General features: G+C 37.6%; 3 protein-coding genes across 10 annotated transcripts; 2 read left to right on the top strand and 1 right to left on the bottom strand.

Annotated features, from left to right (window-relative positions):
• Positions 1-338: 338 nt before the first annotated feature.
• Positions 339-4,618, bottom strand: LOC137952701 (respiratory burst oxidase homolog protein A-like). The gene is made up of 14 exons (XM_068799764.1): positions 4,183-4,618; positions 3,723-3,879; positions 3,591-3,639; positions 3,365-3,478; positions 2,861-3,259; positions 2,386-2,772; positions 2,201-2,296; positions 1,996-2,111; positions 1,755-1,857; positions 1,390-1,572; positions 1,182-1,313; positions 990-1,118; positions 806-884; positions 339-497 (listed from the first exon to the last, which is right to left on the bottom strand). The coding sequence occupies exons 1-14, from the start codon at positions 4,616-4,618 to the stop codon at positions 388-390; spliced, it is 2,490 nt and encodes an 829-aa protein (XP_068655865.1). The 3' UTR covers positions 339-387.
• A 3,561-nt stretch (positions 4,619-8,179) lies between these two features.
• Positions 8,180-17,162, top strand: LOC137953233 (protein RIK). Of its 3 annotated transcripts, none has more exons than XM_068800521.1 (12): positions 8,180-8,465; positions 9,370-9,610; positions 10,053-10,151; positions 10,273-10,307; positions 10,643-10,718; positions 11,141-11,251; positions 11,335-11,439; positions 11,732-11,828; positions 11,962-12,079; positions 13,439-13,997; positions 15,332-15,677; positions 16,617-17,162. In XM_068800521.1, the coding sequence occupies exons 1-12, from the start codon at positions 8,395-8,397 to the stop codon at positions 16,736-16,738; spliced, it is 1,980 nt and encodes a 659-aa protein (XP_068656622.1). In that variant the 5' UTR covers positions 8,180-8,394; the 3' UTR covers positions 16,739-17,162. The 3 variants fall into 3 exon arrangements, with proteins under 3 accessions (XP_068656622.1, XP_068656623.1, XP_068656624.1); XM_068800522.1 differs by having other exon boundaries at positions 8,181-8,465; positions 9,373-9,610; XM_068800523.1 differs by having other exon boundaries at positions 8,181-8,465; positions 11,353-11,439.
• Positions 17,163-17,564: 402 nt separating this feature from the next.
• On the top strand, positions 17,565-23,908 carry LOC137953547 (probable inactive purple acid phosphatase 1). 6 transcript variants are annotated; one of them, XM_068800976.1, is made up of 13 exons: positions 17,565-17,934; positions 19,390-19,569; positions 19,787-19,878; positions 19,975-20,041; positions 20,132-20,254; positions 20,354-20,446; positions 20,637-20,766; positions 20,870-20,951; positions 21,334-21,466; positions 21,702-21,907; positions 21,993-22,118; positions 22,565-22,874; positions 23,317-23,908. In XM_068800976.1, the coding sequence occupies exons 2-13, from the start codon at positions 19,399-19,401 to the stop codon at positions 23,620-23,622; spliced, it is 1,839 nt and encodes a 612-aa protein (XP_068657077.1). In that variant the 5' UTR covers positions 17,565-17,934; positions 19,390-19,398; the 3' UTR covers positions 23,623-23,908. The 6 variants fall into 6 exon arrangements, with proteins under 6 accessions (XP_068657077.1, XP_068657074.1, XP_068657079.1 ...); XM_068800973.1 differs by lacking the exon at positions 17,565-17,934 and adding an exon at positions 17,949-18,077; XM_068800977.1 differs by lacking the exon at positions 17,565-17,934 and adding an exon at positions 18,793-18,951.
• Positions 23,909-25,842: the final 1,934 nt, after the last annotated feature.

Here is a 25,842-nt window from a genome sequence, read left to right as displayed (position 1 = left end):
TCACAAAGGGAGTTATGTTAAAACCCCATAAGTATCACAAAGCCGTATTTTGCCAAGGGAGTTACGTTGATACCTCAAAAAGAGTTGTTATGTTACCTTGTCACTATTCCTTGTTATGAACTTTATACGTAATCAAAATACCGTGACCTATAAATACACGATTTATAATATAAAAACAAAATATATTTCTTATTTATCGATTGTAACTTTAAGCTTACTATAATTTTTTGTTGCACATAAGTTAACCCTAATCCCCTCTTCAACTATAATTTTATCAAGTAGTTTTAGAAGAAGAAAAAATGATAAAATGAACTGCATAAATAGAGAAAAGGGCTCATCTTTGATGTAATGGAACATCTTTTTACATATTTTGGATTCAATAACAATTCAGTAATTCTCCTTGTGAAAAACAAATCTTGTTGGGGTTTTGGCTGAGATCTTCAAGCACAGCCTCTCTAACTCTTTTGCCAAAGCTGGAGATCCACAGTAGAAAACCCCTGCAGGAGTAACCATACCATAATGTGAATAGAAAACCCTCACCAAACCCATTTCAGAATTGGTTTCTCAATCCCTGGAAAGTGGGTTTGCTTTTAAGTGAAGATTTTTGGTGCTCTCTGACATGGTGAAGCATTTCCTACCTACTCCAACTTCAGATGACAAAGAACTGAAAAAGCTAATTAATGGTTACACCAAACCCATTTTTCTAAACCAACTCTCACACTGTTTTCTTGTTTTTGGGCTCAATTTTGTTATGAATGTGTGACTAATTTGATTAAAGCTGTATTATAGGAAGAGATTTTCTTACCAATTGTTTCACCTTCATGTCTGCTGCCCAGTTTGGAGAAGACTCTGGACCAATTTGGCCTGGCAAAGTGAGTGAACACCTGCAAGAACCAGTTCTCAGAAATAATTTAACCTCTACCAGCAACTAGTAACAAAAATGGGTTTAAACAGTAAACTCTACTTAATGGCCTAAACTGAATACTAACAGGAGTTTTCGAGAAGATGTCGAAGCCATTCTTAGTGTGACACAGCGCCTGAATCGCAGTGATCAGTGCTAATCTACCATCTCCTTCTTTGTTACCAGAGGTCAAGTAGTTGTGCAACTCTATTACTGCCTGAGAGACAGACTTTCATTAGGAATGTAACCAATTAAAGGCATACAACATGTAATGTCTCACCTTTCTTTGGTTAATCTCTGAGACTTCTTTCATGACATCTCTAAACCAATCAAAGGAGCTTTGTTCTCTGGTTACCCAGTAGAAATAAGTTCTTGATGGACCCTTGGGAGCACTGGATTCTTCTCCATCAATCTGCAGGAATTAATGGAGTTCTTCAGTGAATTTCAGTTTGGTAAAAGTAACCAATTGAATGAAAATGAAGGTTTACCATGTCTGAGTTAGTCTTTTGCAGGCCATGAACAATGTCTTTAAGAACACTAATGAAAGGTGTAGCACCAATGCCAAGCCCTATTAGCATCAGTACGTCGTACTTGACATGATCTTGAGCTGCGGCTCCATATGGACCATCGATGTGAACCTTGGGAAAATTTCCTCCATCGGAGAGAGAAGCCTGCAACAATAAAAAAGCTTTCATCTTCTCACCAGAAAACCCAAGAAAGAGAACTAGGGTTTTCTCATTGTCTCAATGCGAGATAGGATCAAGATCTTTCAATCTCGTGAGACCCAAATGAATGAACAATTCTGATTCCATCTCAGGTGGCTCACGAGATCTACAGGGGAGAGAAAGATTACTTCTTGGAAGTGACTGTACATCTGATAGCTCCAGTCCCCTAGTGTTCGGATGTGAATGCCGAGATGATCATCATCTGGTGCAGATGTCAACGAGAAAGGGTGCCTAAACCAGGCCAAACTTGAACTATTAATCAACTGAAAACCCAGAAATCTGCCAGTTCATTTAGATGAAACACCCAGAAATGGGTTTTTTATTTCGTTCCATTCCGATTTCCGGGCACGTCAAATATTGCAGACATACCATTCGAATGGAGAAATCTGAGGGCACTGGACGAAAACGTACATCCCGCTCTTGTACTGAAACCCTTCTGGTTTTCTCAGTTTCAGAGATAAAACCTTCCCCGGATACGTAATCGCCTGAGTAGTCAATCGAAATCTTTCATGAGTGAACCGAAGCTTTTCTTCTACGAAAATACAGAGGCATTAATCTTGGTCACGATGCAGACCTTGAGTACTTTCACGTCGAAAAATCCAGCTCTCACTGCTCGAGCGATCCGCTCTCCGGTGTATAAGACAACAGGTACGGCAATGTACATCCATGTCTGCAAATGGGAAGAGAAGAAAGAAGATCAACGAACTACGAAAAAATGGAAATCGTGAGTTTTCAATGAGATATGCTGATCTCGCTCACCGTTTTCTCTCCCACGTTCTTTGTCAGGAAGAGGAACATGGAGTGGACGACAAGCAGTATGTAGACTAGAATGAATAGATGGTGCGAATACCAGAACGTGTTAAAGCCGGCGAGTCGCCGGAACGGCGAAGGTAGGGACGAAGGATGCCGCCGTGGAAGCGTTGTTGCCAGAGAGAAGGCGACCGTCATGAGAATGACCATGGATATCCCTGTGGCAACCTCGGTCGTTGCCAGTATCTCGACGTAGGAAGGCTGCCGGTGCTCGAAATCAACGGCGATCGTTCGACGAAAGAGCGACCTATCTGCTCCGGCGATTCGCGGGAAGTCACAGGCTAAATGGGTTCCGCCATGGAGGATCACTCCCACCACTATCCCCCCGGCAATCAGCTACACTACAGAGAATCCCAGACGCAGATTGTTTTTTTCAGAAACTAATCAGGCCAAATCAAAACTTTCGGAACGCAGTGTTATATACCTTGTGGAAGTTGATGTTGTCATTGAACGGGACGATGGAGTTTATCCAGCGGTGCTTCCGAGCCCAGGTCACCGTGTTCCGGCAAACGGGGAGGAGAACAAGAGCCATGTTAAATTTCAAGGTCTCGGCGGCGCCCTTGGCGGTGCAGAGGCAGTAGCCCATCACCTCAAAAGCCGTTCGCCGGCGGTACTGAAGGAATTTCCAGGTGAAGAGCAGAACGCAGGCGGTTAACCAGCAAACGACGACCCACCCTCGTCTCCAATGCGTTCGAAACCAGACCTCCACCGGCGACATCTGGCTTCCAGCGGGACTATCCCTCCGCCTGGCCGGAATTTGATCCTTGCCACAGAACTCTCCCGTCGGTGAACCATTATTCAAAACATTCTTCAGCTGGGATATCTGCATGAAAATTGAAAACTCTGATCAATAACAGTTTATAAATTCTGCTAGTTATTAATTTTGTTTAGTTATTAATTTTTTCAAAAAAAATTAACTTTCACCAACTTTGATAAAGCCATTTTGGTGAGAATCAAGCTCCTGCATTATGAGAGCAGCATAATCTTCCACTTCTTCTTGGCTTACGGATAATTTACTGGAAAAAGCACTGAATGAAATAATCTGCAAACAATGATCAAATATTTGAAGAAACTCCAGTCAATAATTTTATAATTCACCAAATAATAAATAAAAACTTTAAAAATATTTTTAAAAATAGTAAAACTTAAAGAACCTGTTTGATTTCCATCTCTGTCATTCTATCATCCTTCTCCTTGCCACACCTGAAATGAGATTTTGGAATCTTGAATAGAGGTCTGGCTTCAACAATTGTTTATAAATAAAAAATATATTATGAAAAACCCACAGATCAAAGAAGATTCTGGTTCTAGAACTGAAACTATGATCAGTAATTCGACACCAGAGCTCATGAAGTTCAAGTTTTGAGATGTGAGACTGCGAATCCTTTCCTCCTCTCAAAGCACCCAAAAGCTCTTCTGCAAATTCTGGAGTTCCATGCATCCCTGCAATCCACCATTACAAATTACAGTATAAGAGCAGATGCTGGATGGTAATTGATACTTTATTTTTATTTTTATCAAAAATCTTAAAATTTTGTTAGTAAGTTTGTCAGGTTCTTAATTATTAGAAATCTATTTGGATCAATTATTAGTAATCATGCCCAACATCCTAAGATTGGCATCAGAGCAGGAAATCGAATCTCATATCAAAGGTGATGATTGATTGATCGATGCATTAATGGGCTCTAATGAAGCCTCTCATGTGCTTCTTTAACTACGAGTTCTCATAATCTTAGGGAATCTCACCGACGCAGCCGCCGAACTTAGTCGGGTCTAGAGCCGAAATTCCATCCAGTCCGGTTGAAGCGAGCCGGTGGAACCTTTCCTCCACTTCCTTCCACCCCTGCTGTCCGCTCTTCACTGCACGATCGATGAATCTCAGGTGCTCGATTACTCGCCCGGCGACTCTGCAGCTCGTTTCTTCTCGCCGCAGCTTTACTCCGTCTGCTTCCTCCGGCGGTGGCTCGCCCCAAATTTCTTCTCTGCATGGCGATTTTTCCGGGTGGAGATTCTGAGTAGCTCCAGTGAGAGAGTTCTTCATCGATGAAAAGGAGAGAATACTGTTTCTCAGATCTTCGCAGGAGGAAGAAGAAGAAGAGAAAGAACCAGAATCCAAACGTGAAGAAGATGAACCAGAGGAAGGGATTAGACGAAAATCTGTGGTATGTGTTAGCACTTCCATTGATGAACCCTTGTTGAGATTCGACTCGAAGGTGAGGAATTAACTGATGCTCAGAAATTTCCCAGTAAGAAGACCCATTAGAGATAAATTCTCCAGGAACGTTTCCCGAAGCAGGCAGCAGAGCTTTGTTTAAAAACAGAAACAATCATTGAGAAGAAGTCATTCCATTACTGGGTATCGAAGACTCGGTGTTTATTTTTATTTTTTTTAAAAACGGATATAAGAAGGAAACGAAAAGCAGGGTAAGTGCTGGAGTAGGAAGAGTAGGAGGAAAGTTGACAGGAGAGCAGGTGAGAGGAATAACCTTCAAATGCATGAAATGTTGATGGTATTCCTGTCTTCTTAACTAACTCTCTCCAAACCTCTTTTTCCACTCGGAGAAGAACAAGGATATATATTAAAAAAAAAGAGAGAGAGGAAGCTCAGTTTCAGCTCAAGAAGAAAGGACGACGTGTTTTCTTCTGAAGCATCATCGTCCCCCCTTATCTTAGTAACGCTAGAAAAGATTTGCAGAGCGGATGCCAGGGGAGAAGGAGACGAATCGGAAAAGAAGACAGAGTTGGCAATTTATAGATTACGCGAGTTGCAGAAAATGTAGTCCGGACTGCGATCCAAGGAAACACTTATTTTCCTCTATTAAAAGCCCTATTTCATTGTGATCCCCATTAAAATTTATTTCCAAAGCTACTGTGCTCCATGGTATATGGGTCCAAATTGGTAATTTCATCCCATTATAAAATGAAATGCTGTCTTATCATTTCTTTAAAACTAAAGTATTACATTCTTATAATTTTATATTATTTAAAATAAATTAAAGATATTAATGTTACATATAAGTTTTTTTAGTTAATTGAATATTTTATTTTATTTAAAAATTAAATAAAATGTATTTATTTACCCTTTAAAATCTTGGTTATGGAATAACAACAAGCCACATAGTAACCTTTACCCATTCCATTTTTCCATGTTATCATACTTAACTATTTGTAACATGTTTAATGAGCTCGATCGGCTATTATTCGAGTTTGAATAGGGTTCCATTAAGCATTCTAAATTATTTGAAAATAGGAAATTGTATATATATACAGAGAGAGAGAGAGAGATGATCTAATACGAAAAACAATTTAGGTGAAACATGCGAAATGACTATCTCAATCGTTCGATCATAATCAAAAGGCTGAGATAGCTGTTTTACATCAAATGACTTTTCGTATTGGATCAACCATGTATATAGGTATGTATTAGTCAATATACCCTAATATTGTCGGTTCAAAAAACCTTCGAATCCCTGATAGAAAAAAAAAATGTACAAGCATGTTCAATGGTCTATGTGTATTTGAAGGATGGGGTGGTTAGGTGGGGAGTTGGAGTCCAAAACATTTAAAAAACCCACACGCAAGTGGATAGAGAAGGGGAGAGATCAAAAGCTTGACCAAAATACAAAGTTTTTATCTTGTTTTTTTATAGCATTATGTGAAGTATGGTTTTGGTAAAGGCCCCAAGTCTTAACCACTAAAAGAAATGGGAGTATATGGGGGGGTGTCAATGGTTGCAGCCAAAGAAACAACTTCCCTAGGGTTTAGGGTTTATCACAAGTTGAAGTGTGTGGGGAGGAGGTATCTCCTCCTTATGTGAAGTAGAACATTGGATGAGGATTTAAGGGGTAGACCCCTCCTCTTCTCCTCTCATTCAAGGGAAGGCTTCAACATTTTTTTTTTTGTGTTTGATGTACAAAAATTATAAATATTTTTGTTTTTGTTAGATTCTAGGGTTGCATGCTTAGAAGGTTTAGGGTTTAAGAGAAGAAGGTAAGAGAAGAAAATAAAAGAGAAAGTGAGAAAAGAGACAGCTTGTGAAGCAAGTGAGTATAAAACTGGGAGAGAACTAGTCAGGAAATATGGCTGGTCTTCAAAGGCTGAGACATCAATGAAAATAACAATTTTCTTTAAGACTGGTGAGTAATATACATACCATTTTTGAGTTTCTAGAGTACCCCAATAAAAACACTTAACTATCATAAGAAAGAATTTATTTTGGTGTGGTCACAATAGAAAGGACAATGTTTCACGAAATAATTTAGGGAAAGGTATCTGACCATGTAGGAGATTAGAGGGCATACGATTAATTAAAAAATAAGCAATAAGAACTGCATACGACCAATAAAATAGTGGGACATTCATACAAAGCATGATAATCTGACTTACTTCAACCATATGTCTATTTTTTCTTTCAGACACATCATTCTGTTGTAGGGTGTAAAGACATAAAAATTGGTGGATAATACCTTCTTTTTTTTACAGAGTAGAGGATAAATCCTTATTCGCATTATAAGACCAAAAAGTCTAAACCTTTGTATGAAATGTCTCCACCATAGCACGAAAGCCATCAAAGATAGATCATAATTCTAACCTATGTTTCATCAAATATAACATGTAACCTGTGTATGGTCATCCATGAAAATGACAAAATACTTAGTTTGAGAAATATTTGGGACATTAACTAATCCCGTACATCAAAATAAATTAAAATAAATGAAATATTAAAAAACAAATCAAAGTAAATGATATTTAAAGTATCACTCAATAGTATTAACTTTGATATCATATGTTTAGAAATTCAACCCAATTCGATAAATATCAAAATTCAATCAAATGAAGAAGAAGTAAATCGATGAGAGATGACAACTCGACATCTCGTATACTGATGGAAAATATTTACTCATAAAGACTACAAGAGAAGCATTTTCAATTCTCTACAACAAATATGTAAAAGTAATATTTCATTACTTATTTATATCTTTTTTTATACAATCTAAAATCTCAGGAACTAATATATTTAGTTACATTTGGTTCAAGTATTTGCTCAATAATTCCAAGATACTTCAAAAGACTGTCTAAAATTGAAAGAAAAAAAATCTATTTAAATTATATAATTATATTCTATGTATTGTTTTATAATTTCATTTTTTTGTATTTATAATGAATTTAGCTATTTGTTTCATATTTTCATTTTTTTTTTGGTTATTGTTTCATCTACTTTCTTTAAATTATATTTTAGTTTAGTATCATTTGAGTAATCATAAAATTTAAAATAATACTATTTCTTTTTCTTTTTCTTTTTCTGTGTATCGAAACAAGAGAAACTACATATCTTTTCCATTTTCTCTCTAATTTTCTATGGGCATCCAAACAAAAAAAAAAAAAATTCTATTAGATCCTAAACTCTAATATATGTCGGGTACAGAGGTCGATCTATTTTTCTTATTCAAGCACCACTGCTGGTATCCTTTTACCGTATTATCATTAGCACCATATGTAAGAACACATGTTTACTCTATGGTTATCTTAATTGATCCAATACGAAAAATTATTTTATGCGAAACATGCAAAAAATGACTATCTCAGTTGTCCGATTATGATATGAGGATTGAAATAGAGTTTTGCACCAAATGGGTTTTTGTATTCCATCAACAGTTAAGGACTCCATAAAACAGTTTTTAAAGCGGGGGATCGAATTACTTCCCAAGACCGGACGAGATGGTGTGGAAGCTCTCGAATAAATTCGAAGAATAAAAGACTGAGAGGGCTATATTTAAAAAAAAAAAACTAAATAATCCGTAAATTGCGATAAAATCATAAAGAACAGCGGGGATCTCTGCAACGCGGTACGAAAAAGGATCCAAGTCAGAAGTGACCAGCATCTCGGCCGCTTTCGCTCTTTAGTCATTTTTCTCTGTTTTCGCCTGAATCCATCGGTTCCGTCCCCGATCTGGACCGATGACAGAGGACAGTCGCCCAAAAGCGTCTGAAGAATCCATGGCCGACGGGACCCAAGTTGTTAGGCAGAGGTATGAGAAAACTCCCTTCATAAAAGACCATTATTACCCTTCCGTTTCCTGTCTGTCTTAGGTTTGTTTGGCATATTTCTGAAAACTGGTTTGTGTCATCGCCTGTTTCATGTGTCACATCCCAGTATCTTGAATTCATGTTTTCGATTTGCAGTAGCTCTTGTTCACTTGGTTTTTTTTTTTTTCGGATGTATTATTTTGATGCAATTTTATCTTGCTGATGGCTTTGCTTGACCTTGTAATATTTGAGAGGGAAGGCTCAGGATGAGGATTCTCGGTTTTTGGATTAATTGGTTTGTGGCTAAGTGCTTTTTGGCGCGGGTTTTGTATTCTTTTATCCTGGAACTCAACTTAGCCTTTAAGTTATTTGAACAAGGCTTTTGTTTCTCTTCGAAATTCCCATTTTGATGGTTGTTTTTTTAGCGTTTTGGATTTTTTTTCATGGCACAAAATTCGTGTCTAACCGGTATAGTGCGTTTTGGTTGATGAGAAGGAACTTGTTTTGAGAAGTGTTTGAACTTTGTGAGATGGGCGGCTCTACATAAGAATGCTTGGATTGGAGCTTCACTAAAATTTTAAAAGAGAGAAGCATATGGACGAGGCCCCGGACTCATGTTTTGAAAAATGTCCATCACTGGGGAGTTGTTCTCATTTTTATGGAACTGCCCTTCCCATTTTAAAGAGGTGGTCTGACAACATGTCATATTTTCCTCTAAAAGAAATGGCTCTACACACAACCAGCAAAATTATGGTCCTCATGAACTCTTGTAACTAATAGTGTAGGGGCACTTATCATAGTTTTGTTCTGAATTCTAGTGTAGTCTCTGGTGCTGGTAGATGTTCTATTTTCTTTATGTTCTGATGGAATGATAGTTTCCATGTTGTCATTTTGAACAACTGTTAGCAGGAAAAAGAGAAAGTGGGACCAACCTTCAGAATCATTCTTGTCAGCCGGATTGGCAGTTCCTGGAATTTCATTAGGTAGTTTAGGAAATCTTGTTGGAATTACCCTACCAGGTGTGAGCCTTCTTTCTGGTGCTCTTGTCACAAATGGACTGCCAGCAACAGGTGCTACCATTGCTCCGATTATTCAAGGCTCCACTATTCAGCAGAATGCTGCTGCGATTGTTCAAAAGCTAAATCAAGTAAGTTTTACCCTACTCTTGAGTACTTGATTGTTTGCTTGTTCATAATATGCTGCCTATTTTTTCACATTGGTTTTGCATGCAAATTACCGGGGTTTTGGTTCAATTGACTTTGTGGGGGAATTTCTAGTGTGAGGTCTTGGGTTCAAGTCTTACCAGGGTATTGGCTCAACTTTTTTTCTTTTTTTTTTTTTTAAAATGTTGTTCCACTCTCATGACAATTTTCACCTGTGATAAATGATTCTAACTGAAGTTATCCACGGGGCTGAGATTGATATTACAGATATTTCCTTATGTCACTAGCTCTGCTTAAATCTCTTTTGTCATAAATGATTTTTTCCACTAAAAGGGTCACTTGTAACATACGTGCACAAAAAAAGTTCACTTGTAACTTTCACTGCATGTGTCATTTATTTGTTCAACGTCTGCATGCTGTTTTCAGCCCAAGATTCAAGATGAACTTATAGCAAGAGAGATTGTCATAAATGATGCTGAACCTACTGTCCGCTATAAACTTACAAAGCGTCAAACACAAGAAGAGGTGAGAAGTGAATATTTTCTCCATTGTTTTTTTTTTTATTTTCAATTTGAGTGCTCAAGTGGTAATGTCCCATCTTCAAGTAGATTTGGTCTGTATTGAAGGTTAATTTCTTTTTTTGCAGATTCAAAAAAGCACAGGGGCTGTCGTCATAACTAGGTAAGATTTCTTTTGTTTTTTTACGCAATGGCATGCATTCTTTAGTCTTTCTAATTTTCAACACAACTTAAGTTTTTATTATGAAAGGGAAAAGTGTAATTTATTATTTGAAGAATTGAAAAAAATTTTTAACATTTTTGTGCTTGAAACTATTTTTTTTTTTTTGAAATGAATGCTTGAAACTATTGAAAAAGAATTATTCCAAAAAAATATTGGGAAAGAAGATAGAATGAAAAAGATGCAAGTAAAAAGGATAGTTATGAACTAATATAACTACTTATCTAGTGATCTTTTATTTATCATTTCTTGGTTTTTTAATTTTGTTGAATGTGTAGGGGCAAGTACCGACCACCGAATGGATTGCCTGACAATGAAAAGCCTCTATACCTTCATATTTCTGCTGGTGCTCATGTAAGTCTCCATTGTGTAACTATATTGAGTCAATCTCAATGTAAAAGGTGCTACTGTTGAGAAGCTAGAAATTGAGGGGCAAAACCTTGACATTGCTGCACTGCCCAAACAGTAAATATTGTACATATTTGTCATTGTTTGGTATGATGCAGCATTAGATGCCATCTAGCTGCTGACAATTGCGGTAGTCTCATGCATGCGGATGAGTTTCCTACAAAAGGAATCACTATCAGTTGCATTAGGAACCATGGGGGATATACTTATGGTTTTATCTGAAATTTGCACACATTTGGAAATATTACATACTTATGGCTATATATAGAATTAGGCAAAACAGAAGGCCATATTTGGAAATTAGTCCAATTTTTATTGTTCTAAGTTACATAATGACCATTATGTTTGACTTTGGCATGCTTCTTCAGTTAAAAGATACAGTTGAACGTATCAAGGCCGTTGACCATGCAGCTGCAATGGTGGAGGAAATAATGAAGCAAGGGCAGACTTCTCAATCAGTGTCTACCTCCCCTCACACAGTAATAAATACTGTCTGGCAGTTCCACTTTATTGACATACAGGGAAGGTTTTCTTGTGGATAATTCTAAAATATTTCTGACAGGCTTGTGAACAAACCCAGGTTATGCAACCCTTGACTACATGTGTATTTTTGCGTTTTGAACCTGATCCATCATTGAACGTTGCTGCCCGTATCCGAGGCCCAAATGTAAGCATATTGTTTTTTTGTAATTTATTCATATATTTGTTTTCTATTTCGTTATTTCAATTTTGAATGTCCATTGTTAAGGATAAGTATTTCAATGATGTGACTCTTTAGTTTAATTTTCCATTAAAAGATTTTCTACAATTGTTTTATGAATTTGTTTCATCTTGAGAATTTTTATTGCATATGTAAATGAAAATGAGAGATTCTAATGTTTGAAGCTTTTTTCTGACTTCTCCATACAATTGGGAGAGATTGTTTTTGTGCTGCTGGTGGTTGGGATATGTGCATGCAGGACCAGTATATAAATCACATTATGAATGAAACAGGAGCAGTTGTTGTGCTAAGAGGACGTGGCTCAGGGAATGTTGAAAGCCCACATGGTGTTGATGGTATGGTCTAGCATTGTGACCCTGACATGAATCATCTCTCTCTCTTTGAAATAGACGTGAATAGTTTTATAATTCTGGAGCCTTCAGTTTTTTGTTTCTTTCTGTTGATTAATCATTCTCATCCTGCTTTCAGATACACAGCAACCACTGCATCTATATTTGACAAGTAACAATATAAGGAGTCTTGAAGCTGCAAAGCTCCTGGCTGAAAATCTCTTGGACACAATCAGTGCAGAGTGTGGTGCTTCTCGGTCAGTAACTGTAATTTTTAGACCTGTTCTCCTGCTAGCAGGTTAGGTGTATGTGTCCTGTTAGGGCTAGGTCACAAAGGATCTTGAAAAAAGTAAGAAAAGAGAGAGAATGAGAGGAAGAGAAGGGGGAGAGGAGAAAGTTCAAGAGAAAGAGCTGCGTTGGGGGACATTATGCTGATCATGTACAATTACAAAAATACCCTTACTTAAGTGAAACCCTAATCTCCTTACATCTCCTATTCTGCATGTCATTTTTACATGAAACTTGGACCATAATTATAATTAGACATGCAGAACAAGATTACCTAAAAAAATATAAATATAAATAAAATAAAATAAAATAACCAAAATGCCCCTATACTTATTTTTCAACAGATCTCTTTTTCAATATGAAACTGGACCATGTTTTTTGTATTACCAGATATATCTGTGTTTCCACAAACATATTGTTCAGATCTCTTTTTCCAAATTGCTTCTTTAGTATTGAGGGTGATACTAAATTGTATGTTTTTTTTTTTGTTCATTTTTTCCACAAAAATAAATAAAGGTCATTGGTTTTGTTTAGATCCTTCTAGCATATGGATCCCAACCACATCAGAGAAAGAGGATATGGTTCATCCATGGGTCTAAAAATTCTGGACTCGCTCTGTCTAGGTGGTGTTGCACTTCAGCATCTTGTTGTAGATTCACTCCTTTTCTTGGAAGTGATTTAGTATTTAATCACTTGGATGTGCGATTTTGTCTTGGCATGCTACTGAAGTGTTTTGTAAAAAAAAATTGTCCTTATGGGGAGTTTTCTATTTCTTTCCTCTCTTATCAGAACTCTCATTGTTTTCCTTTTTTATTTGTGATCCATCTTTGGATTTTATTATGAAGTGGGTTCTGATCTGGCTGTTAATCGGGCCAACACAAATGGGAGTCATGTAGTAGGCATTTCAATGTGCACGAGTTTTGTCCTTTCTTTAGGGCACTAATACCTAGTGGTTGGTTTCTTCTTCATCATCTTCATCTTTGTGCAACCAGGTTTTATGTTTGCCATGTTTTTATCTGTTGGTGCTATTCTTGTGCTTTCAGTACCAAATTGTCTGTGTTCTGAAAAGATAAACACTTGTCTGTCTTTAAAAGTTGTTGCCTCATTGCCTAATATTTGGTGTCTTAATTTTTCTTAAAGAAAAGGTGTCTTACTGTAACTGGTCCAAAAGTCCAGGTCTGACTGTTTGGGTCTTAAAAAATTATTCCTGTCACCTGACTGTCGTTTTTCAGTATGTACATCTTCAATATCAACAGTGGCAGTAGAACCATATATATTGCATATATACTTTGCTATTTATTGTCCTATTAAACTCTTGTCTGAAACAGGGCCTCTTCATCTAGAGTCTACAGTGCTGTCCCACCCCCACAGCAGCTATTGACTGGCATTCCAAGCTCTACAGTGGAACAAAAAACAGAGGCCTGTGCATCTGCTACTTTGGCGAGCACAACTGTGGGGGTGCCTGCTGTCCCAGCCAATTTTCCTATTACTATATCATCAGTTTCTTCTCTGGTTACACCATCTGTGGTCTCCACCACCTACCAGCAAGTGACCATTCCACCACCTGGTGGCATTGGTGGCTATGGGCAGCCACATACAAACACTAACGGTTATCCACAGCTGTCATTAACCAGGGGAACAAGTTACAGTGGGTATGGTGGTATATATCCACAAGCTACACCTTTGCAGCAAGTTGCCCTAGCACTTAAACAAGCCCCTCCTTCAGCTGCTTCTGTTGTTCCTTCGACAACTTCAGTGGCCAACCCTCTACCAAATCCAATCTCCAGTATAACAGCTTCAGCTATCGAAGTGGATAAGAGGCCCTTGCAGAAGCGGAAATTTCAAGAGTTGCCAGTGATTTCAAAAGGGCCGACAGACATGCACCAGGTATTGCTTGCATTTCAGGCTGTTGAGGGAATGGGTTGGTGGACTTCCAATGGTGCTTTTCCTATCACAAAAACTTGACTAACCTACATAGGGAAGAAAAAAAAAATGAATGACCTTTTCTAGAACCCCGTTAGTTCTGGAGACCTTAAGATACTCTGTCCTATTCACCTAGAGCTTTTACTTTTAATTCATGCCTGACATGTCTTCAATTATTTCATGCAAATTTTATTTACTGGGTTTCTTAGTCTTAGAGTGAGTAAAATTAATTATGAAGACTGAACATACCCTCCATGTTCAGTCTTAAAAAACAGCTGATTAAGTATTAAAATGTAAAAAAAAGGAAACCCGTTATCATCAGTTAAAAGCTCCAAATAAGATAGAATACTGTCATTTATTTTTCAACTGCTTAAATCTTCAATTGTAAGGTGAGACTTTATGTTCTGTAAAAGTGACCACAAGCTTCCTGAGAAATACGTAGACTTATGCAAATGCTCTCAACAAAGTTAAAAACATAGGCTTATGCAAATACTCAAGATGTGACAAAGTGTACTGGCAGAATATTTGACCCCTTCTTGTATTAGGCTATTAATTGAGCTATAAGATATGATCTGTTTATGGAAACCCTAGGCTGTTGACTATGAACTGAAAGTTAAAGCTACTACAAAAATTAACCCTTGTCGTACTCAAATCACCATTTACTAATCTGTCATTTACTAATCTATCATTTGTTGACAGGGTCATACTCTGTGTTCTTACTCATATCATAGATTCCATGCATGCCTGCACTATGGATCTTAGCCCCATGAGGTTTTAACATCAAATTGTGAGAGAGATATATCACAATTAGTTTATAGCATGGCCTGAAGGAGCTTTGTTCAACAAAGTTATTTTCTAGGTGCTCCTGGTGTATATATCTATCCAAAATTTAGAACTGTTTGTAAAATTTTGCAAGCGCTTATAAAATTTGCAAGCTCCATTCAAAACTTTTTCTTTTTGTTTTTCTTTCTTGGAAGGCAATTTACTTTGGAACAACCTGATTTTTGTTACTACTACCATTCCAGGTATTTTCTCTGACCTTCTATGAAGCTTATAGGGGCTGGTTCTGGACCTGTCCATTGGATTCTTGGTTTGCATGTTTCACAGGATTTCAAAATGTGGAGTTTGACGTGGGAAACAGTGAAAGCTTGACAGATGCTTATATGTACTAACAATAGAATTTACTTTCTGATGTGACAGGATGTGCTCATCGTCAAGATTGAGTTTTTTGTTTTCTTGTTTTTTGAGTTTAATGGTAACTTATTAAAGGGATTTGGATGTTGGATTTGGTTTTCCAGAACTTATGTCCAGGATCAGAGTTTCTTAAGCCAGGTGTTACTTCTGAGGATCCAAGCATGAGAAATGTGTCAAATATGCCACCTCCTAAGAAGTTGATCCAGACAGATTTTAATGGGATGATGCTTCCTCCTCCAAGGAGTATGCCACCTCCACCTCCACCGAAGTTTATGCTACCTACCCCACCACCTCCACCGAAGTTTATGCAACCTACCCCACCTCCTCCAAAGTTTACGTCTCTGCCTCCACCACCTGTGCCGAAGTTCACCACAGAATCTCTTGCAAAGCCTTTGAAAGCTGTTGAGAAGACATCTATGGCAAAGAGGCCAACAGCTAATGCTGTCTCAGGTAGCATTCTCTTCCAAATATAATACATATATAGCATGAAGAGAAGCTAGCAAATTTCTAATACATCATTGCTGTGCGTCTCATTGGTACAATTCCAATGAACTGGTTGGGTACACTGAGTCCAACCATTTCATGGGACCGTCGCTGTGCTACGGTCTATAAGCACAGACAAGGACTCACTGGATGGCTACATGCGCAGTCACTGCTTTTCATAAGTGATTTATGTGTAGCTTTTTTCTTTTAAAGTTTACTTCTTAATTAGGTAATGCCCTTTAGTAGTTATTTTCTTCATTAGATAGTTTCCTTTATCAGATATTTGCCGATTTGATAGTTCCTTTGTTTCAGTTATTGCTAATTGCTTTTTTAGCTAGTTTTTTTATGAATAATTTTCCGCAATAGCTAGTTTCTATTATTATTGATCGCCTAAATCCGTCATTGCAAGGTTCTATTTGAAGAGGCTAACTTTCATAATGACGTAAGCAGTTATTCTTTTATTCTCTAATTCGTTTAGTTTGATGTACCATGTTTGGAACTTTCTTTCAAAAAGCTCAAGGTTTTACCTCTATCTGCCTCTCATATGGTAAATTTTGTTTGATCTAGAAGATGCCTAGGTAGATGAAGTGAATGTCTAGTTGTGCTGGATGAAAAATGGCCTTTAAATACGTTCAGGACATTTGGTTAAGGTGGTAAACCTTAACTTGTTAAATGTCTTTTGTTTTTTCTTACTCGAAAACCTGTAAGAGATGTGTGCGCGGTCTAGCTTCTAGGCTGAGTTATAGCCTATAGTGCTTGTGCTTAAGAGTGGTGTATCTTTTGATTCTTTTCCCGTGAACTCCAAGAAGAACGTGTTATACTTTGGTAGCTCCTGCTCAACACTTGTATTAGCAATCCTGACAACCTTGATTTTAATTTACATGTTTACATTCTATCAAACTTTAGATATCCTGACAAAGCTGGCAGAGTATGGAGAAGAAGATGATGAAGACGAGGAAAATGTTGAAGATGCCTCCAGGAGCAATTCAAGAGAAACTGCTGCTTCGAAGCCATTCTGGGCAGTATGAGTTGATCAGTGAGCATCAAAAGGTTGCTTGTAGGCAAGCAAAAGAAGCTGTTTGCACTTTCTCATTGCATCACTGGCTCTATAAACATCTACAGTGACTGTTTTCAGAAACCGCCACAGCTTACAGCTTACAGCTTACTCTTGAGAACTCTGACAAGCAATGTTGCAGGACCCGTGGGTCGACAAGTGAGGATGCCGGATTTTTGGGCTTACTCGTTTTGCAATCCAACCGTAGCATGGTTGCAAAAGTTGCAGCCTTACTCTTTGTTTTGTCAATAGCAGCGTTTTATGCTGGAAAAGTCGATAGCATTGATGTAACTTACATGTGTAATGAAATTCACAGCAATGTATTTGATGTACCTTCAAACCCGTCTCAGAATCCAACCTGTTTCAATAATTTGTTCTCTTTTTCGGGCATAACTTACCTTGTGCGTTTTGGATTCTAAAAATTTGTTCCATGAGACATCGGAAAGGCGTTCCTTGTTACGGGGCTTGTTAGAATGAATCTTTCTACCTGCAATTGATCTTTGTTCTTTGTTACAGGGAGTTGTGCCCCCCTGTATGCAGTTGAAACTTGAAATAAAGCAGAGCAGATGGTAAGGGATGCAAAGGTCACAGATGAGAGAAAGTGTGACATTTCATTGAAGGTGTCCAAAAGGCCTCAAAGACCGCTAGTGCACAAAGAGAACTGTGGTTGGGAACAAAGGGTATGTTTGAAAATGAGATAATTTGATAGTCAAATTCTTTCTTTTGTAAATGCATGTCCACCTAATCTTATCCATTGTGGCATAAACAGTATCACAAGCCTCCCAGAGAAGGAGGCCCCATGAGAAAGGCTGGGAGGATCAGGGAATTTGCCTGCCCTAATTGTCTCCACTTTGTCAACTGGAATCCACGTTCACCCATGCACAAAAAGGTTTTGCTTTTGACCTTTTATCCGTGTTTTTGGGAAGCCACCGGACTAAAGGCCACGAAGGGGAAAAACCGTCACTTGTGCTTCCCTCCCTAACTTGAAAAGCTGTGAAGAGGGACATCAGTGGTGAAGCTTCGAGACTTCAGCGAATCCCAGACGTCTTTTTTTCTAAAAAAAATAAATTTCCAAGTTAATCTTTTGCGCGTGGGAATCAATCAGATAATTCTAATGCGGATGCCTTCTCGGAAGCGTTTTAAAAAGGAAGCCTACGCAGTTCCTATGAGGTAATCTCTGCGAAGCTTTTCTCATTCACTCCCTTCCTCTATAAGTGGGTGAAGGAGATTTTGGCATGGCATATTCATTTCGGGTCGTTCGCGAAGAACCAAAACATCTGATATCCAATTTCCAATTCAAGGCTTCCTCGAAGGTCAGGTTTTCATCTTTGTAGAGGATTATTGCATTGTTTAGGGGGTGTTGTCTCTTTATTCCAGTTTAGGATTACACGGGTCTCTCTGGAACTCTTCGTTGAATGGGTAGAGTCCGAGTTTTTACGGTGACTTCTACGACAATGTTTTGACAGTTTATGCTATTTCGAGGACACTTTGGTTTTACTTCCTCTTCTTTGGCTTCCCATTGTATACTGTTTCAAGCTTGATAGGGTCGATCAATCTTTCAATATTCAAGCCTTTTAGCATTTCCAGTTTAAGCGTGTCTCTGAGTTTTGAACTTCTTTTTTAATCTTATGTCAGAAGCACGCAACACTTTTATTAAGTCACGGAAGTTTTAGTTTCGTGAGTTGAGCTTAGAGAAGTCCGAGTGTGTCCAGAGAGTTTTCTTTCAAATGGAAGCTTCTTTGTGCGTATTCAATGAACTAGTCTAATAATAATCTAAACGCTGAATTGGAGGATTCCTGTTACCCCAGGAGACGATACGGGTGGACCCTTTTAAAGTTTGAAGGCCTGCTTTAATAGATTCTGATTCTCACAGCCCCTTCTGGACTTCTTTTTATCAGGTGTAAAGGTCCGAAAAAGTTTAAATTGCTCAAAGTAGAAACGGCTCTTAAATGATCAATAAGTTACATATACCCATTAGCTGTTGATGGAAAAGGTTTAGTTCGATATCTATTTAATCTCCCAAAATTTGTTCTTCTTCTCGACTGCTTTTTGTTTATTTTTCTCTTTAGCACCCCCCTGTTCGTTTCTTATTTGCTGTGTGCACTTACCTGTTAGAACATATTCGATTCTGACATTTATGTTGATCTTTCAGTTCGAGTAATCTGGGTGGATTATGTGATCTCGTCTGTGAGATTTCTATGTAAATCTTAGTTTTGTGAACTGGGTAGGAGTATTTTGATGGGAACTTCGAAGTGAAACTACTATTTCTTAATTTCTCTATTCTTGGACCTGCTTATAACTCATTAGCTAGGAGCGGGTAATTTTTCTTTCTTCTTTTTTGGTCACCCAGTTTCTCCTGTTCCAACCTTTTATGGACTGGGAAGCCTATCAATGTAGATTTTTCGTGCTTCTTGGTTCGATTGTCTTGTTTTTTGTTGGTCCTCCTCATGAATGTGTCTTCCCACTATTTTTTGTTGACTTCTATTGATTTTTGGGTTTTATGTTGTTTTTAAAGTAAATTTCTTCTTAATTTCTTAGGTGATATTGTTCAATACCAATTTATTTTGATTTCTGACTTTTGCTTATTCTAGCTGTTGTCATCACTTATCCATTATATTGTTGCAGGTTGGCTCGATGAAATTTCATTGGCTGAATTTATACGTAATTTTTGTGGGCATTGTGAGATTTAGTGGGGCAAGATCTATTGGAGATCAGCCCCTTGCAAATGTTGCTATTCATAAGGCTACATATGCCATTCACGAGTCAGCCTTTGTCAAGGCATGGCCTTCTGTTATGGGGGTCAAGGTAACCTGACATGCATGGTGTATTTTCTTTTTCTTTTTCTTAATGTCTTTTGCTCTTTCTCGTGGTTGTATTTCTCTTCTCTGTTTAACATATTCTTTTCTTTTTTCATATATTTCTGAAAGTTTCTTGTCATGACATCTTATAGTTTCATCATTAAGAGCTAATAGCATAGATTTGACCTGTGTAAAATCCTTAAACTAACACACACTGGTGTCAGGGGGGAAATTCTGAGTTGGTGACTGTAATATTTGGTTGGCCTACCCCATCGGATGATGACTGGATAGGGGTATTCTCTCCAGGAAATTTCAAGTAAGGATATATATTTTTTGTCTGAAAGGTGGGCTCTCTGTTGAACTAGATCCAAATATATAATGAGCCTTGATCTGAAATTCTGGAACTGTTCAGTGCATCAACTTGTGAACCTGAGAACACAAAGGATCAAAGTCCATATTTGTGTACTGCACCAATTAAGGTTTGTGAAGAGGTCTCATCCCTTGATATTATTCTGTCGTTAGATAAAGAGACAACTGCATGAAAGTAATGAAATGTAATTCTTTTGCAGTACCAGTTTGCAAACTACTCCAGCCCTGATTACAGGAGCACAGGAAGAGGAGTCTTGAAACTTCAATTGATCAACCAAAGATCCGATTTTGCATTTGCATTATTTTCTGGCGGGCTGTCAAACGTATGTCCATATCCAAGTTTTTTAGCTACTCTATCAACATCTACTCTTTATATTTTCATTCTGTTAGGTCTAACTTGATTTATGTTACTGCTCTTACAGCCTAAGCTCGTTGCTGTGTCCAATAGAATAACTTTTGCAAATCCCAGGGCTCCTCTCTACCCACGACTGGCACAAGGGAAGTCTTGGAATGAGGTAATTCTTCTTTCTCTTAATTATTGACTGTTTGGATCATTAAATCCTTGAACTAGATTATAAGACTTCAATGCTGCAATATACTTTTTGAAATACTTGTACTGTCGTAGGTGGTTAAATTTCAAGTCTCTATGTAATTAAAAAATAAATGTGAAGGCAATAAGAACTGACTCTATAGGATGATAACCAGATGACAGTAACTTGGACTAGTGGATACAGTATCGATGAAGCAGAACCTTTAGTTGAATGGGGTAGAGAAGGAGGAGACCATATTTGCTCCCCAGCTGGGACCCTGACATTCACTCGTAACAGCATGTGTGGTATGGATTTTTGTTTTTCCTTTCTTTGAATTTATATATTACAAATTAGTTTGAATTAACTTGAATTTGTATTTTAGCCACTCCTTTTTTTCTAATTGTACAGGTGCACCAGCACGGACTGTTGGGTGGCGGGATCCAGGATTCGTACATACAAGCTTTCTGAAAGATTTGTGGCCAAATGCAGTGTATGTTCTATCAATTCCTTCCTAGTGTTTGTCTTTAACTGGTGTCCATGCTTGTTCTTCTTTAGGTAACTGGTTTCTAACTGTGACATTACAGCGTCTATTGCATATTAGTAATATCAAGTAAGCTTAGCTAAGGTTTAGAGGTTGATTTTTTTGTCAGTACTTTTATGTTCACATATGAATTTAATGTAAAAGCAATCATAACCAGTAGATTTTTTTATGTTGGATTCAGATTTGTGTTTTATGAGACAGGATTGCATTTGAGTCTGAATCATTTCTCATAAGGCTTCTATGCTGTTGATTTTAAAAATTAAAATATCCAGAAATTTAGTTTTTCTCTAGTTGTTTTTATAGATTCTTAACCCAGTCATGTTCAATCCAGGTACACATACAAGTTGGGACACAAACTATCTAATGGATCATATGATTGGAGCCGGACCTATCATTTTAAGGCATCTCCTTTCCCTGGGCAGGACTCTCTTCAACGTGTAATCATTTTTGGTGATATGGGAAAGGTTGGTATTTCGAAATTTCGTCTCAGAAAATACAAAAACAAAAACACAAAATAAAGTCAAAAGAACTCCTTTGGAACATATGCCAGTAAAAAACTTTCCAAGTTGGCCAGACCAATAAAGTTCGTCTGATTAGAACAGTTTAAGCTAGACTCCCTTTTGCAGTTGTTATGTGAGTTTGACCTGATTGATATTGAATTAAACCTTTGTCAGTGTATGCATTATTTATTTATTTCAGGGGGAACGTGATGGTTCAAATGAGTTCAACAATTATCAACCAGGCTCTTTGAATACTACTGATCAGCTTATCCGGGATGTGAAGAATTACGACATCGTCTTCCATATTGGAGATTTGTCTTACGCAAATGGATATATCTCACAGTGGGACCAATTTACAGCACAAGTGGAGCCCATTGCTTCAGTTGTTCCATATATGACAGCAAGGTTGGCCTTCCTCAACTTTGTGTGAGGTCTCTGCGTAGATATCTTTGATAGCTATAGAAACTAATCTTGTCTTCTTTCACTCTAGTGGTAACCATGAACGTGACTGGCCCGGATCAGGATCCTTCTATGGATATAAGGATTCAGGTGGAGAATGTGGTGTCGTAGCTGAAACCATGTTTTATGTTCCTGCTGAAAATCGGGCCAAATACTGGTACAAAAAGAACAAATATACTAAATAGTTCATGAACAAATATACTAAATAGTTCATGTATGCTATAAATGGATGTTGATCCAAAAAATATTGATGCTGTTTTGACCATTTTTTCACTAAATCTCTCTCTCTCTCTCTCTCTCTCTCTCTCTATATATATATATATATATATATATATATATATATATAATCTATCTATGTATATAGCTCTCTCTCTATTTGCTCTTTCTTTCTCTCTAATACAATGTTCATTAAAGAGAGTGAGAGTCGCTCTGCGTTGCCAGTTGTTGAACAGAATCAAAAGTTTAATCACCTAACATGTGGGATCCCGATTTCTCATTTTGGCTTGCAAAAGCAAGTCTTGTTAGATATGCAAATGCTCTTTAATGTTACTCTTACTGAATTTTCATCTTTATAATGGGTGCACTTTGTAATGCTATTTACAGGTACTCAACAGATTATGGTATGTTCCGATTCTGTGTAGCTAACACTGAACATGATTGGAGAGAAGGGACTGAGCAGTATAAATTTATCGAAGAATGCTTTGCAACAGTAGACAGACGTAAACAGCCATGGCTTATCTTCCTTGCACATAGAGTTTTAGGGTACTCTTCAGATAATTGGTATGCTCTGGATGGGTCTTTTGCAGAGCCCATGGGGAGAGAGAGTCTTCAAGGACTTTGGCAGAAGTACAAAGTTGATCTTGCCTTGTATGGGCATGTCCACAGCTACGAAAGAACATGTCCAATCTACCAGGTACACTTTGAGATTCTCTTGCATCATACTGGTTTCTCCATGTCAATTTTTTTTCATTGGCATGTTCTTGTTGCCAAAAATTTCTATATAAATGGAAATTCTCTGCTATCAAGACCCTTTTGAAAATTTTGCAAAAAATTCTTGAGATGAATATTTGAAAAACATCTCTTGTTGTAAACTTCCGAAGGGCAAAAAAATGATGTTAGCATGCTTTGCGAAATTTCTGTGTCCAAGAAGACAAACCCAATTTAAAGATAAGCCAAATCTATCAGCTCCTTTTTTCTTTATACCAAGTTTTCATCAAAAGCATTTGATTCCATGCTCATGAATAGCATACTTCTCTTTTGAGTGACACTCAATTTGACTTCTTCACTCGTGTGAAAGAAAAGCCAATAATTATCATCTTGCAACTTTATGAACTTCTCCATGTTGCTTGCTGTAGAACATCTGTACAAACAATGAAAAATACAACTACGTTGGTCCTTTGAATGGAACAATCCATGTCGTTGCCGGCGGGGGAGGTGCAGGTCTTGGAGATTTTACCACTCTCCAAACAAGATGGAGCATTTACAAGGACCGTGACTTTGGGTTCGTAAAGCTGACTGCATTTGATCATTCTAGGCTTCTGCTTGAATACAAGAAGAGCAGAGATGGAAAGGTGTATGATTCTTTCACCCTCTCTCGTGACTATCGGGACATTTTGGTCTGCACTGTGGACAGTTGCGCAAGACAGACTCTGGCCTCTTGAATATCCTTTTTCTTTTAAAAGAAAAAATTGTCTTCAGTAAGTGGTGTGGAATTCAGTCTGTAATTCAAAAAAATAGTCCAGTCAGCATTCAATAAATGTTTTAATCTAGTCTATGGATCATTGGTCTTTGCAGTGTGGCACTGATTTATTAGTCAAGAAAAGGGTCAAATTATGTAGGCCTTAGATGAATAATATCAGTGTATGAAATAAGTTTGTGAGTGATCACCTCAAAGATCTCTTAGAACTTCACAGAATAACATGTTGAAAATAAATAAAGGGAAATGATTCTTATGGCAAATTGAGTGCCATTTCATTTGGAAAAATCTGTGCTCATCTAATTGAACTGTTTTAAGGTTTTTTTATTTAAAATGTTTTGGAACATTAGTGAAAACATCAACGAGAACACCAGATTTATCAGACTTTTTTTCATTTCTTTTTTCTGAAAAGCATGGCCAGAAGCAGTGAGAATCCTTTCTCGTAGATGTAAACTTGGTTAATGAGCTTGTTCCTGAATAAGATTAACTGTCTAAATTCAATCAATTATTTTGTACAGATTTGGTGGAGAAAATTCCTTCTTCCAGAATTGGTTCAGAAACAAACTTAAGTCTTAATAGAATTGGTTCAGAATTGCCTCTCAAGAATGCCAAAACCTGAGCCCAGAGTTCGGGATCGTTTTACAATGTCAGGGGCTTATACCACCGGAAAAGATGTGGGAAATTCTTTCAATTCGGTGTATGTCAACAGAGTAGAATACACAGAGGCAATGTTTGATCCCAAAGGCCAAAAGAGAAGTCTGCGTCCCTGAGAGAATGGCGCCTACTGCACCAAGTAGTGCAAATTGCCATTCAGGAGCATTCAGTCAGTTTAGTTCTCAGGCTGATCTTGCTGGTTAAGGTTGATCTCTTGTAGCTAAATCTACAATCTGGATAATGAGAGTTAGGCAGGTCAGGACCCAAGTCAAGGCGAGTCCCAATTCACCCAATAAAAATTTATTAGGCGACTCGGTATGAGGATTGGGCGAGTCGAACCGACTCCTTATCCGACTCAAGATAGGGAGCTACCGATTCAGGTCCTAAGTGAGGAGAAGGTTTGGGAATAAGGTGGTGAGGTATGGTTTAACTTTCCTAAAATCTGACTCCAATTTGTTGTACTTGAACTAATGAGACGGTATCACACCAGCAACCATCATTAACTCCTTATAATAACAAGCAGATTTAGCAATTTTCTTGTACTAATCACCCAAATGATGCTCTTGGCTGGCTTTCAAATGCAGGCTAATGATTCTTGATTCTGCTGCCTTTTAAACAACTCGGAAGTTGAAACTCTCCTCATCAAATGATTCAAACCACTTTACTTTCTCTGGTTTCTTTTCAGGCAAATGCTTCCTCTTGCAGCATACCACAAGGCTCTGATGATGAACTGCCCAAGCTCAATAAAAATACCAAAAGTTTCAGGTTTCACTTTTTGGATGCTCAAATGGTGTTAGAGTGTTGAATTTTTACGATAATTTAAAGCTCTGATTACTGGGAGCTCATAAAGAGATATTAAAGAACACTGAATTTCTTTTTAATCATCTAGATGATAGGTGTACCAAATGGTGGTTGAAGAAATTGATAGTTGAACACTGACAAATCTGTTTGTTCTTCTTCATCCCTTCACCTCCCACATGTCCTTTTTATTTTGTTTAAAAATTTCCCTATTCTTGAAGAATTTGATTTAGTGTAAGTGTCAAAATTCATCTTAAAATCCCAATGGCTGATAATCCAAACAACCCACAGTGTTCTTAAATAACTCTTGCTTTGAAGTTTGAACAGTCTTCTCTTTTGATCAAACCAGACATGTGAATCACAAGCGGAAATGCATCTAAATCTCTCTCCTCATTCAAAGCTTCAATTTCTAAGAATCAGTGTTGCGAAAGTAGGGAACTGGGATTGGGTAAGAACGACAGATTAAACTCACCACCATTCCAGTAAACTCCAAAGCCATGAAAAAGGAAAAAAAGAGAGAAACAACAATGGCTTCTTGCTGCATTTGGGCGTAACTACCAAAATAGGACTTGCAGGCCTGCAAAGTTTTAAAATCTACCATTTTGATACATGAAATAACCCAGATTAAATCACATTTACCCGCTTAGATGGTTGGCCTTTTAAACAAGACAGTAACTTCAGGTTTAAGGGTCTTTAATTCATATTAATTACTGAAATAATTTTTATTAAATGC

The sequence above is a fragment of the Aristolochia californica genome, unplaced genomic scaffold (genome assembly GCF_029961685.1).
Source record: "Aristolochia californica isolate CCGP_79_NKW_82.1479 unplaced genomic scaffold, dmAriCali1.0.hap1 SCAF_16, whole genome shotgun sequence".
Taxonomy (NCBI): domain Eukaryota; kingdom Viridiplantae; phylum Streptophyta; class Magnoliopsida; order Piperales; family Aristolochiaceae; genus Aristolochia; species Aristolochia californica.
The sequence above is the reverse complement of the archived record's forward strand: the minus strand, read 5'-3'. Positions and strand labels throughout refer to the sequence as shown.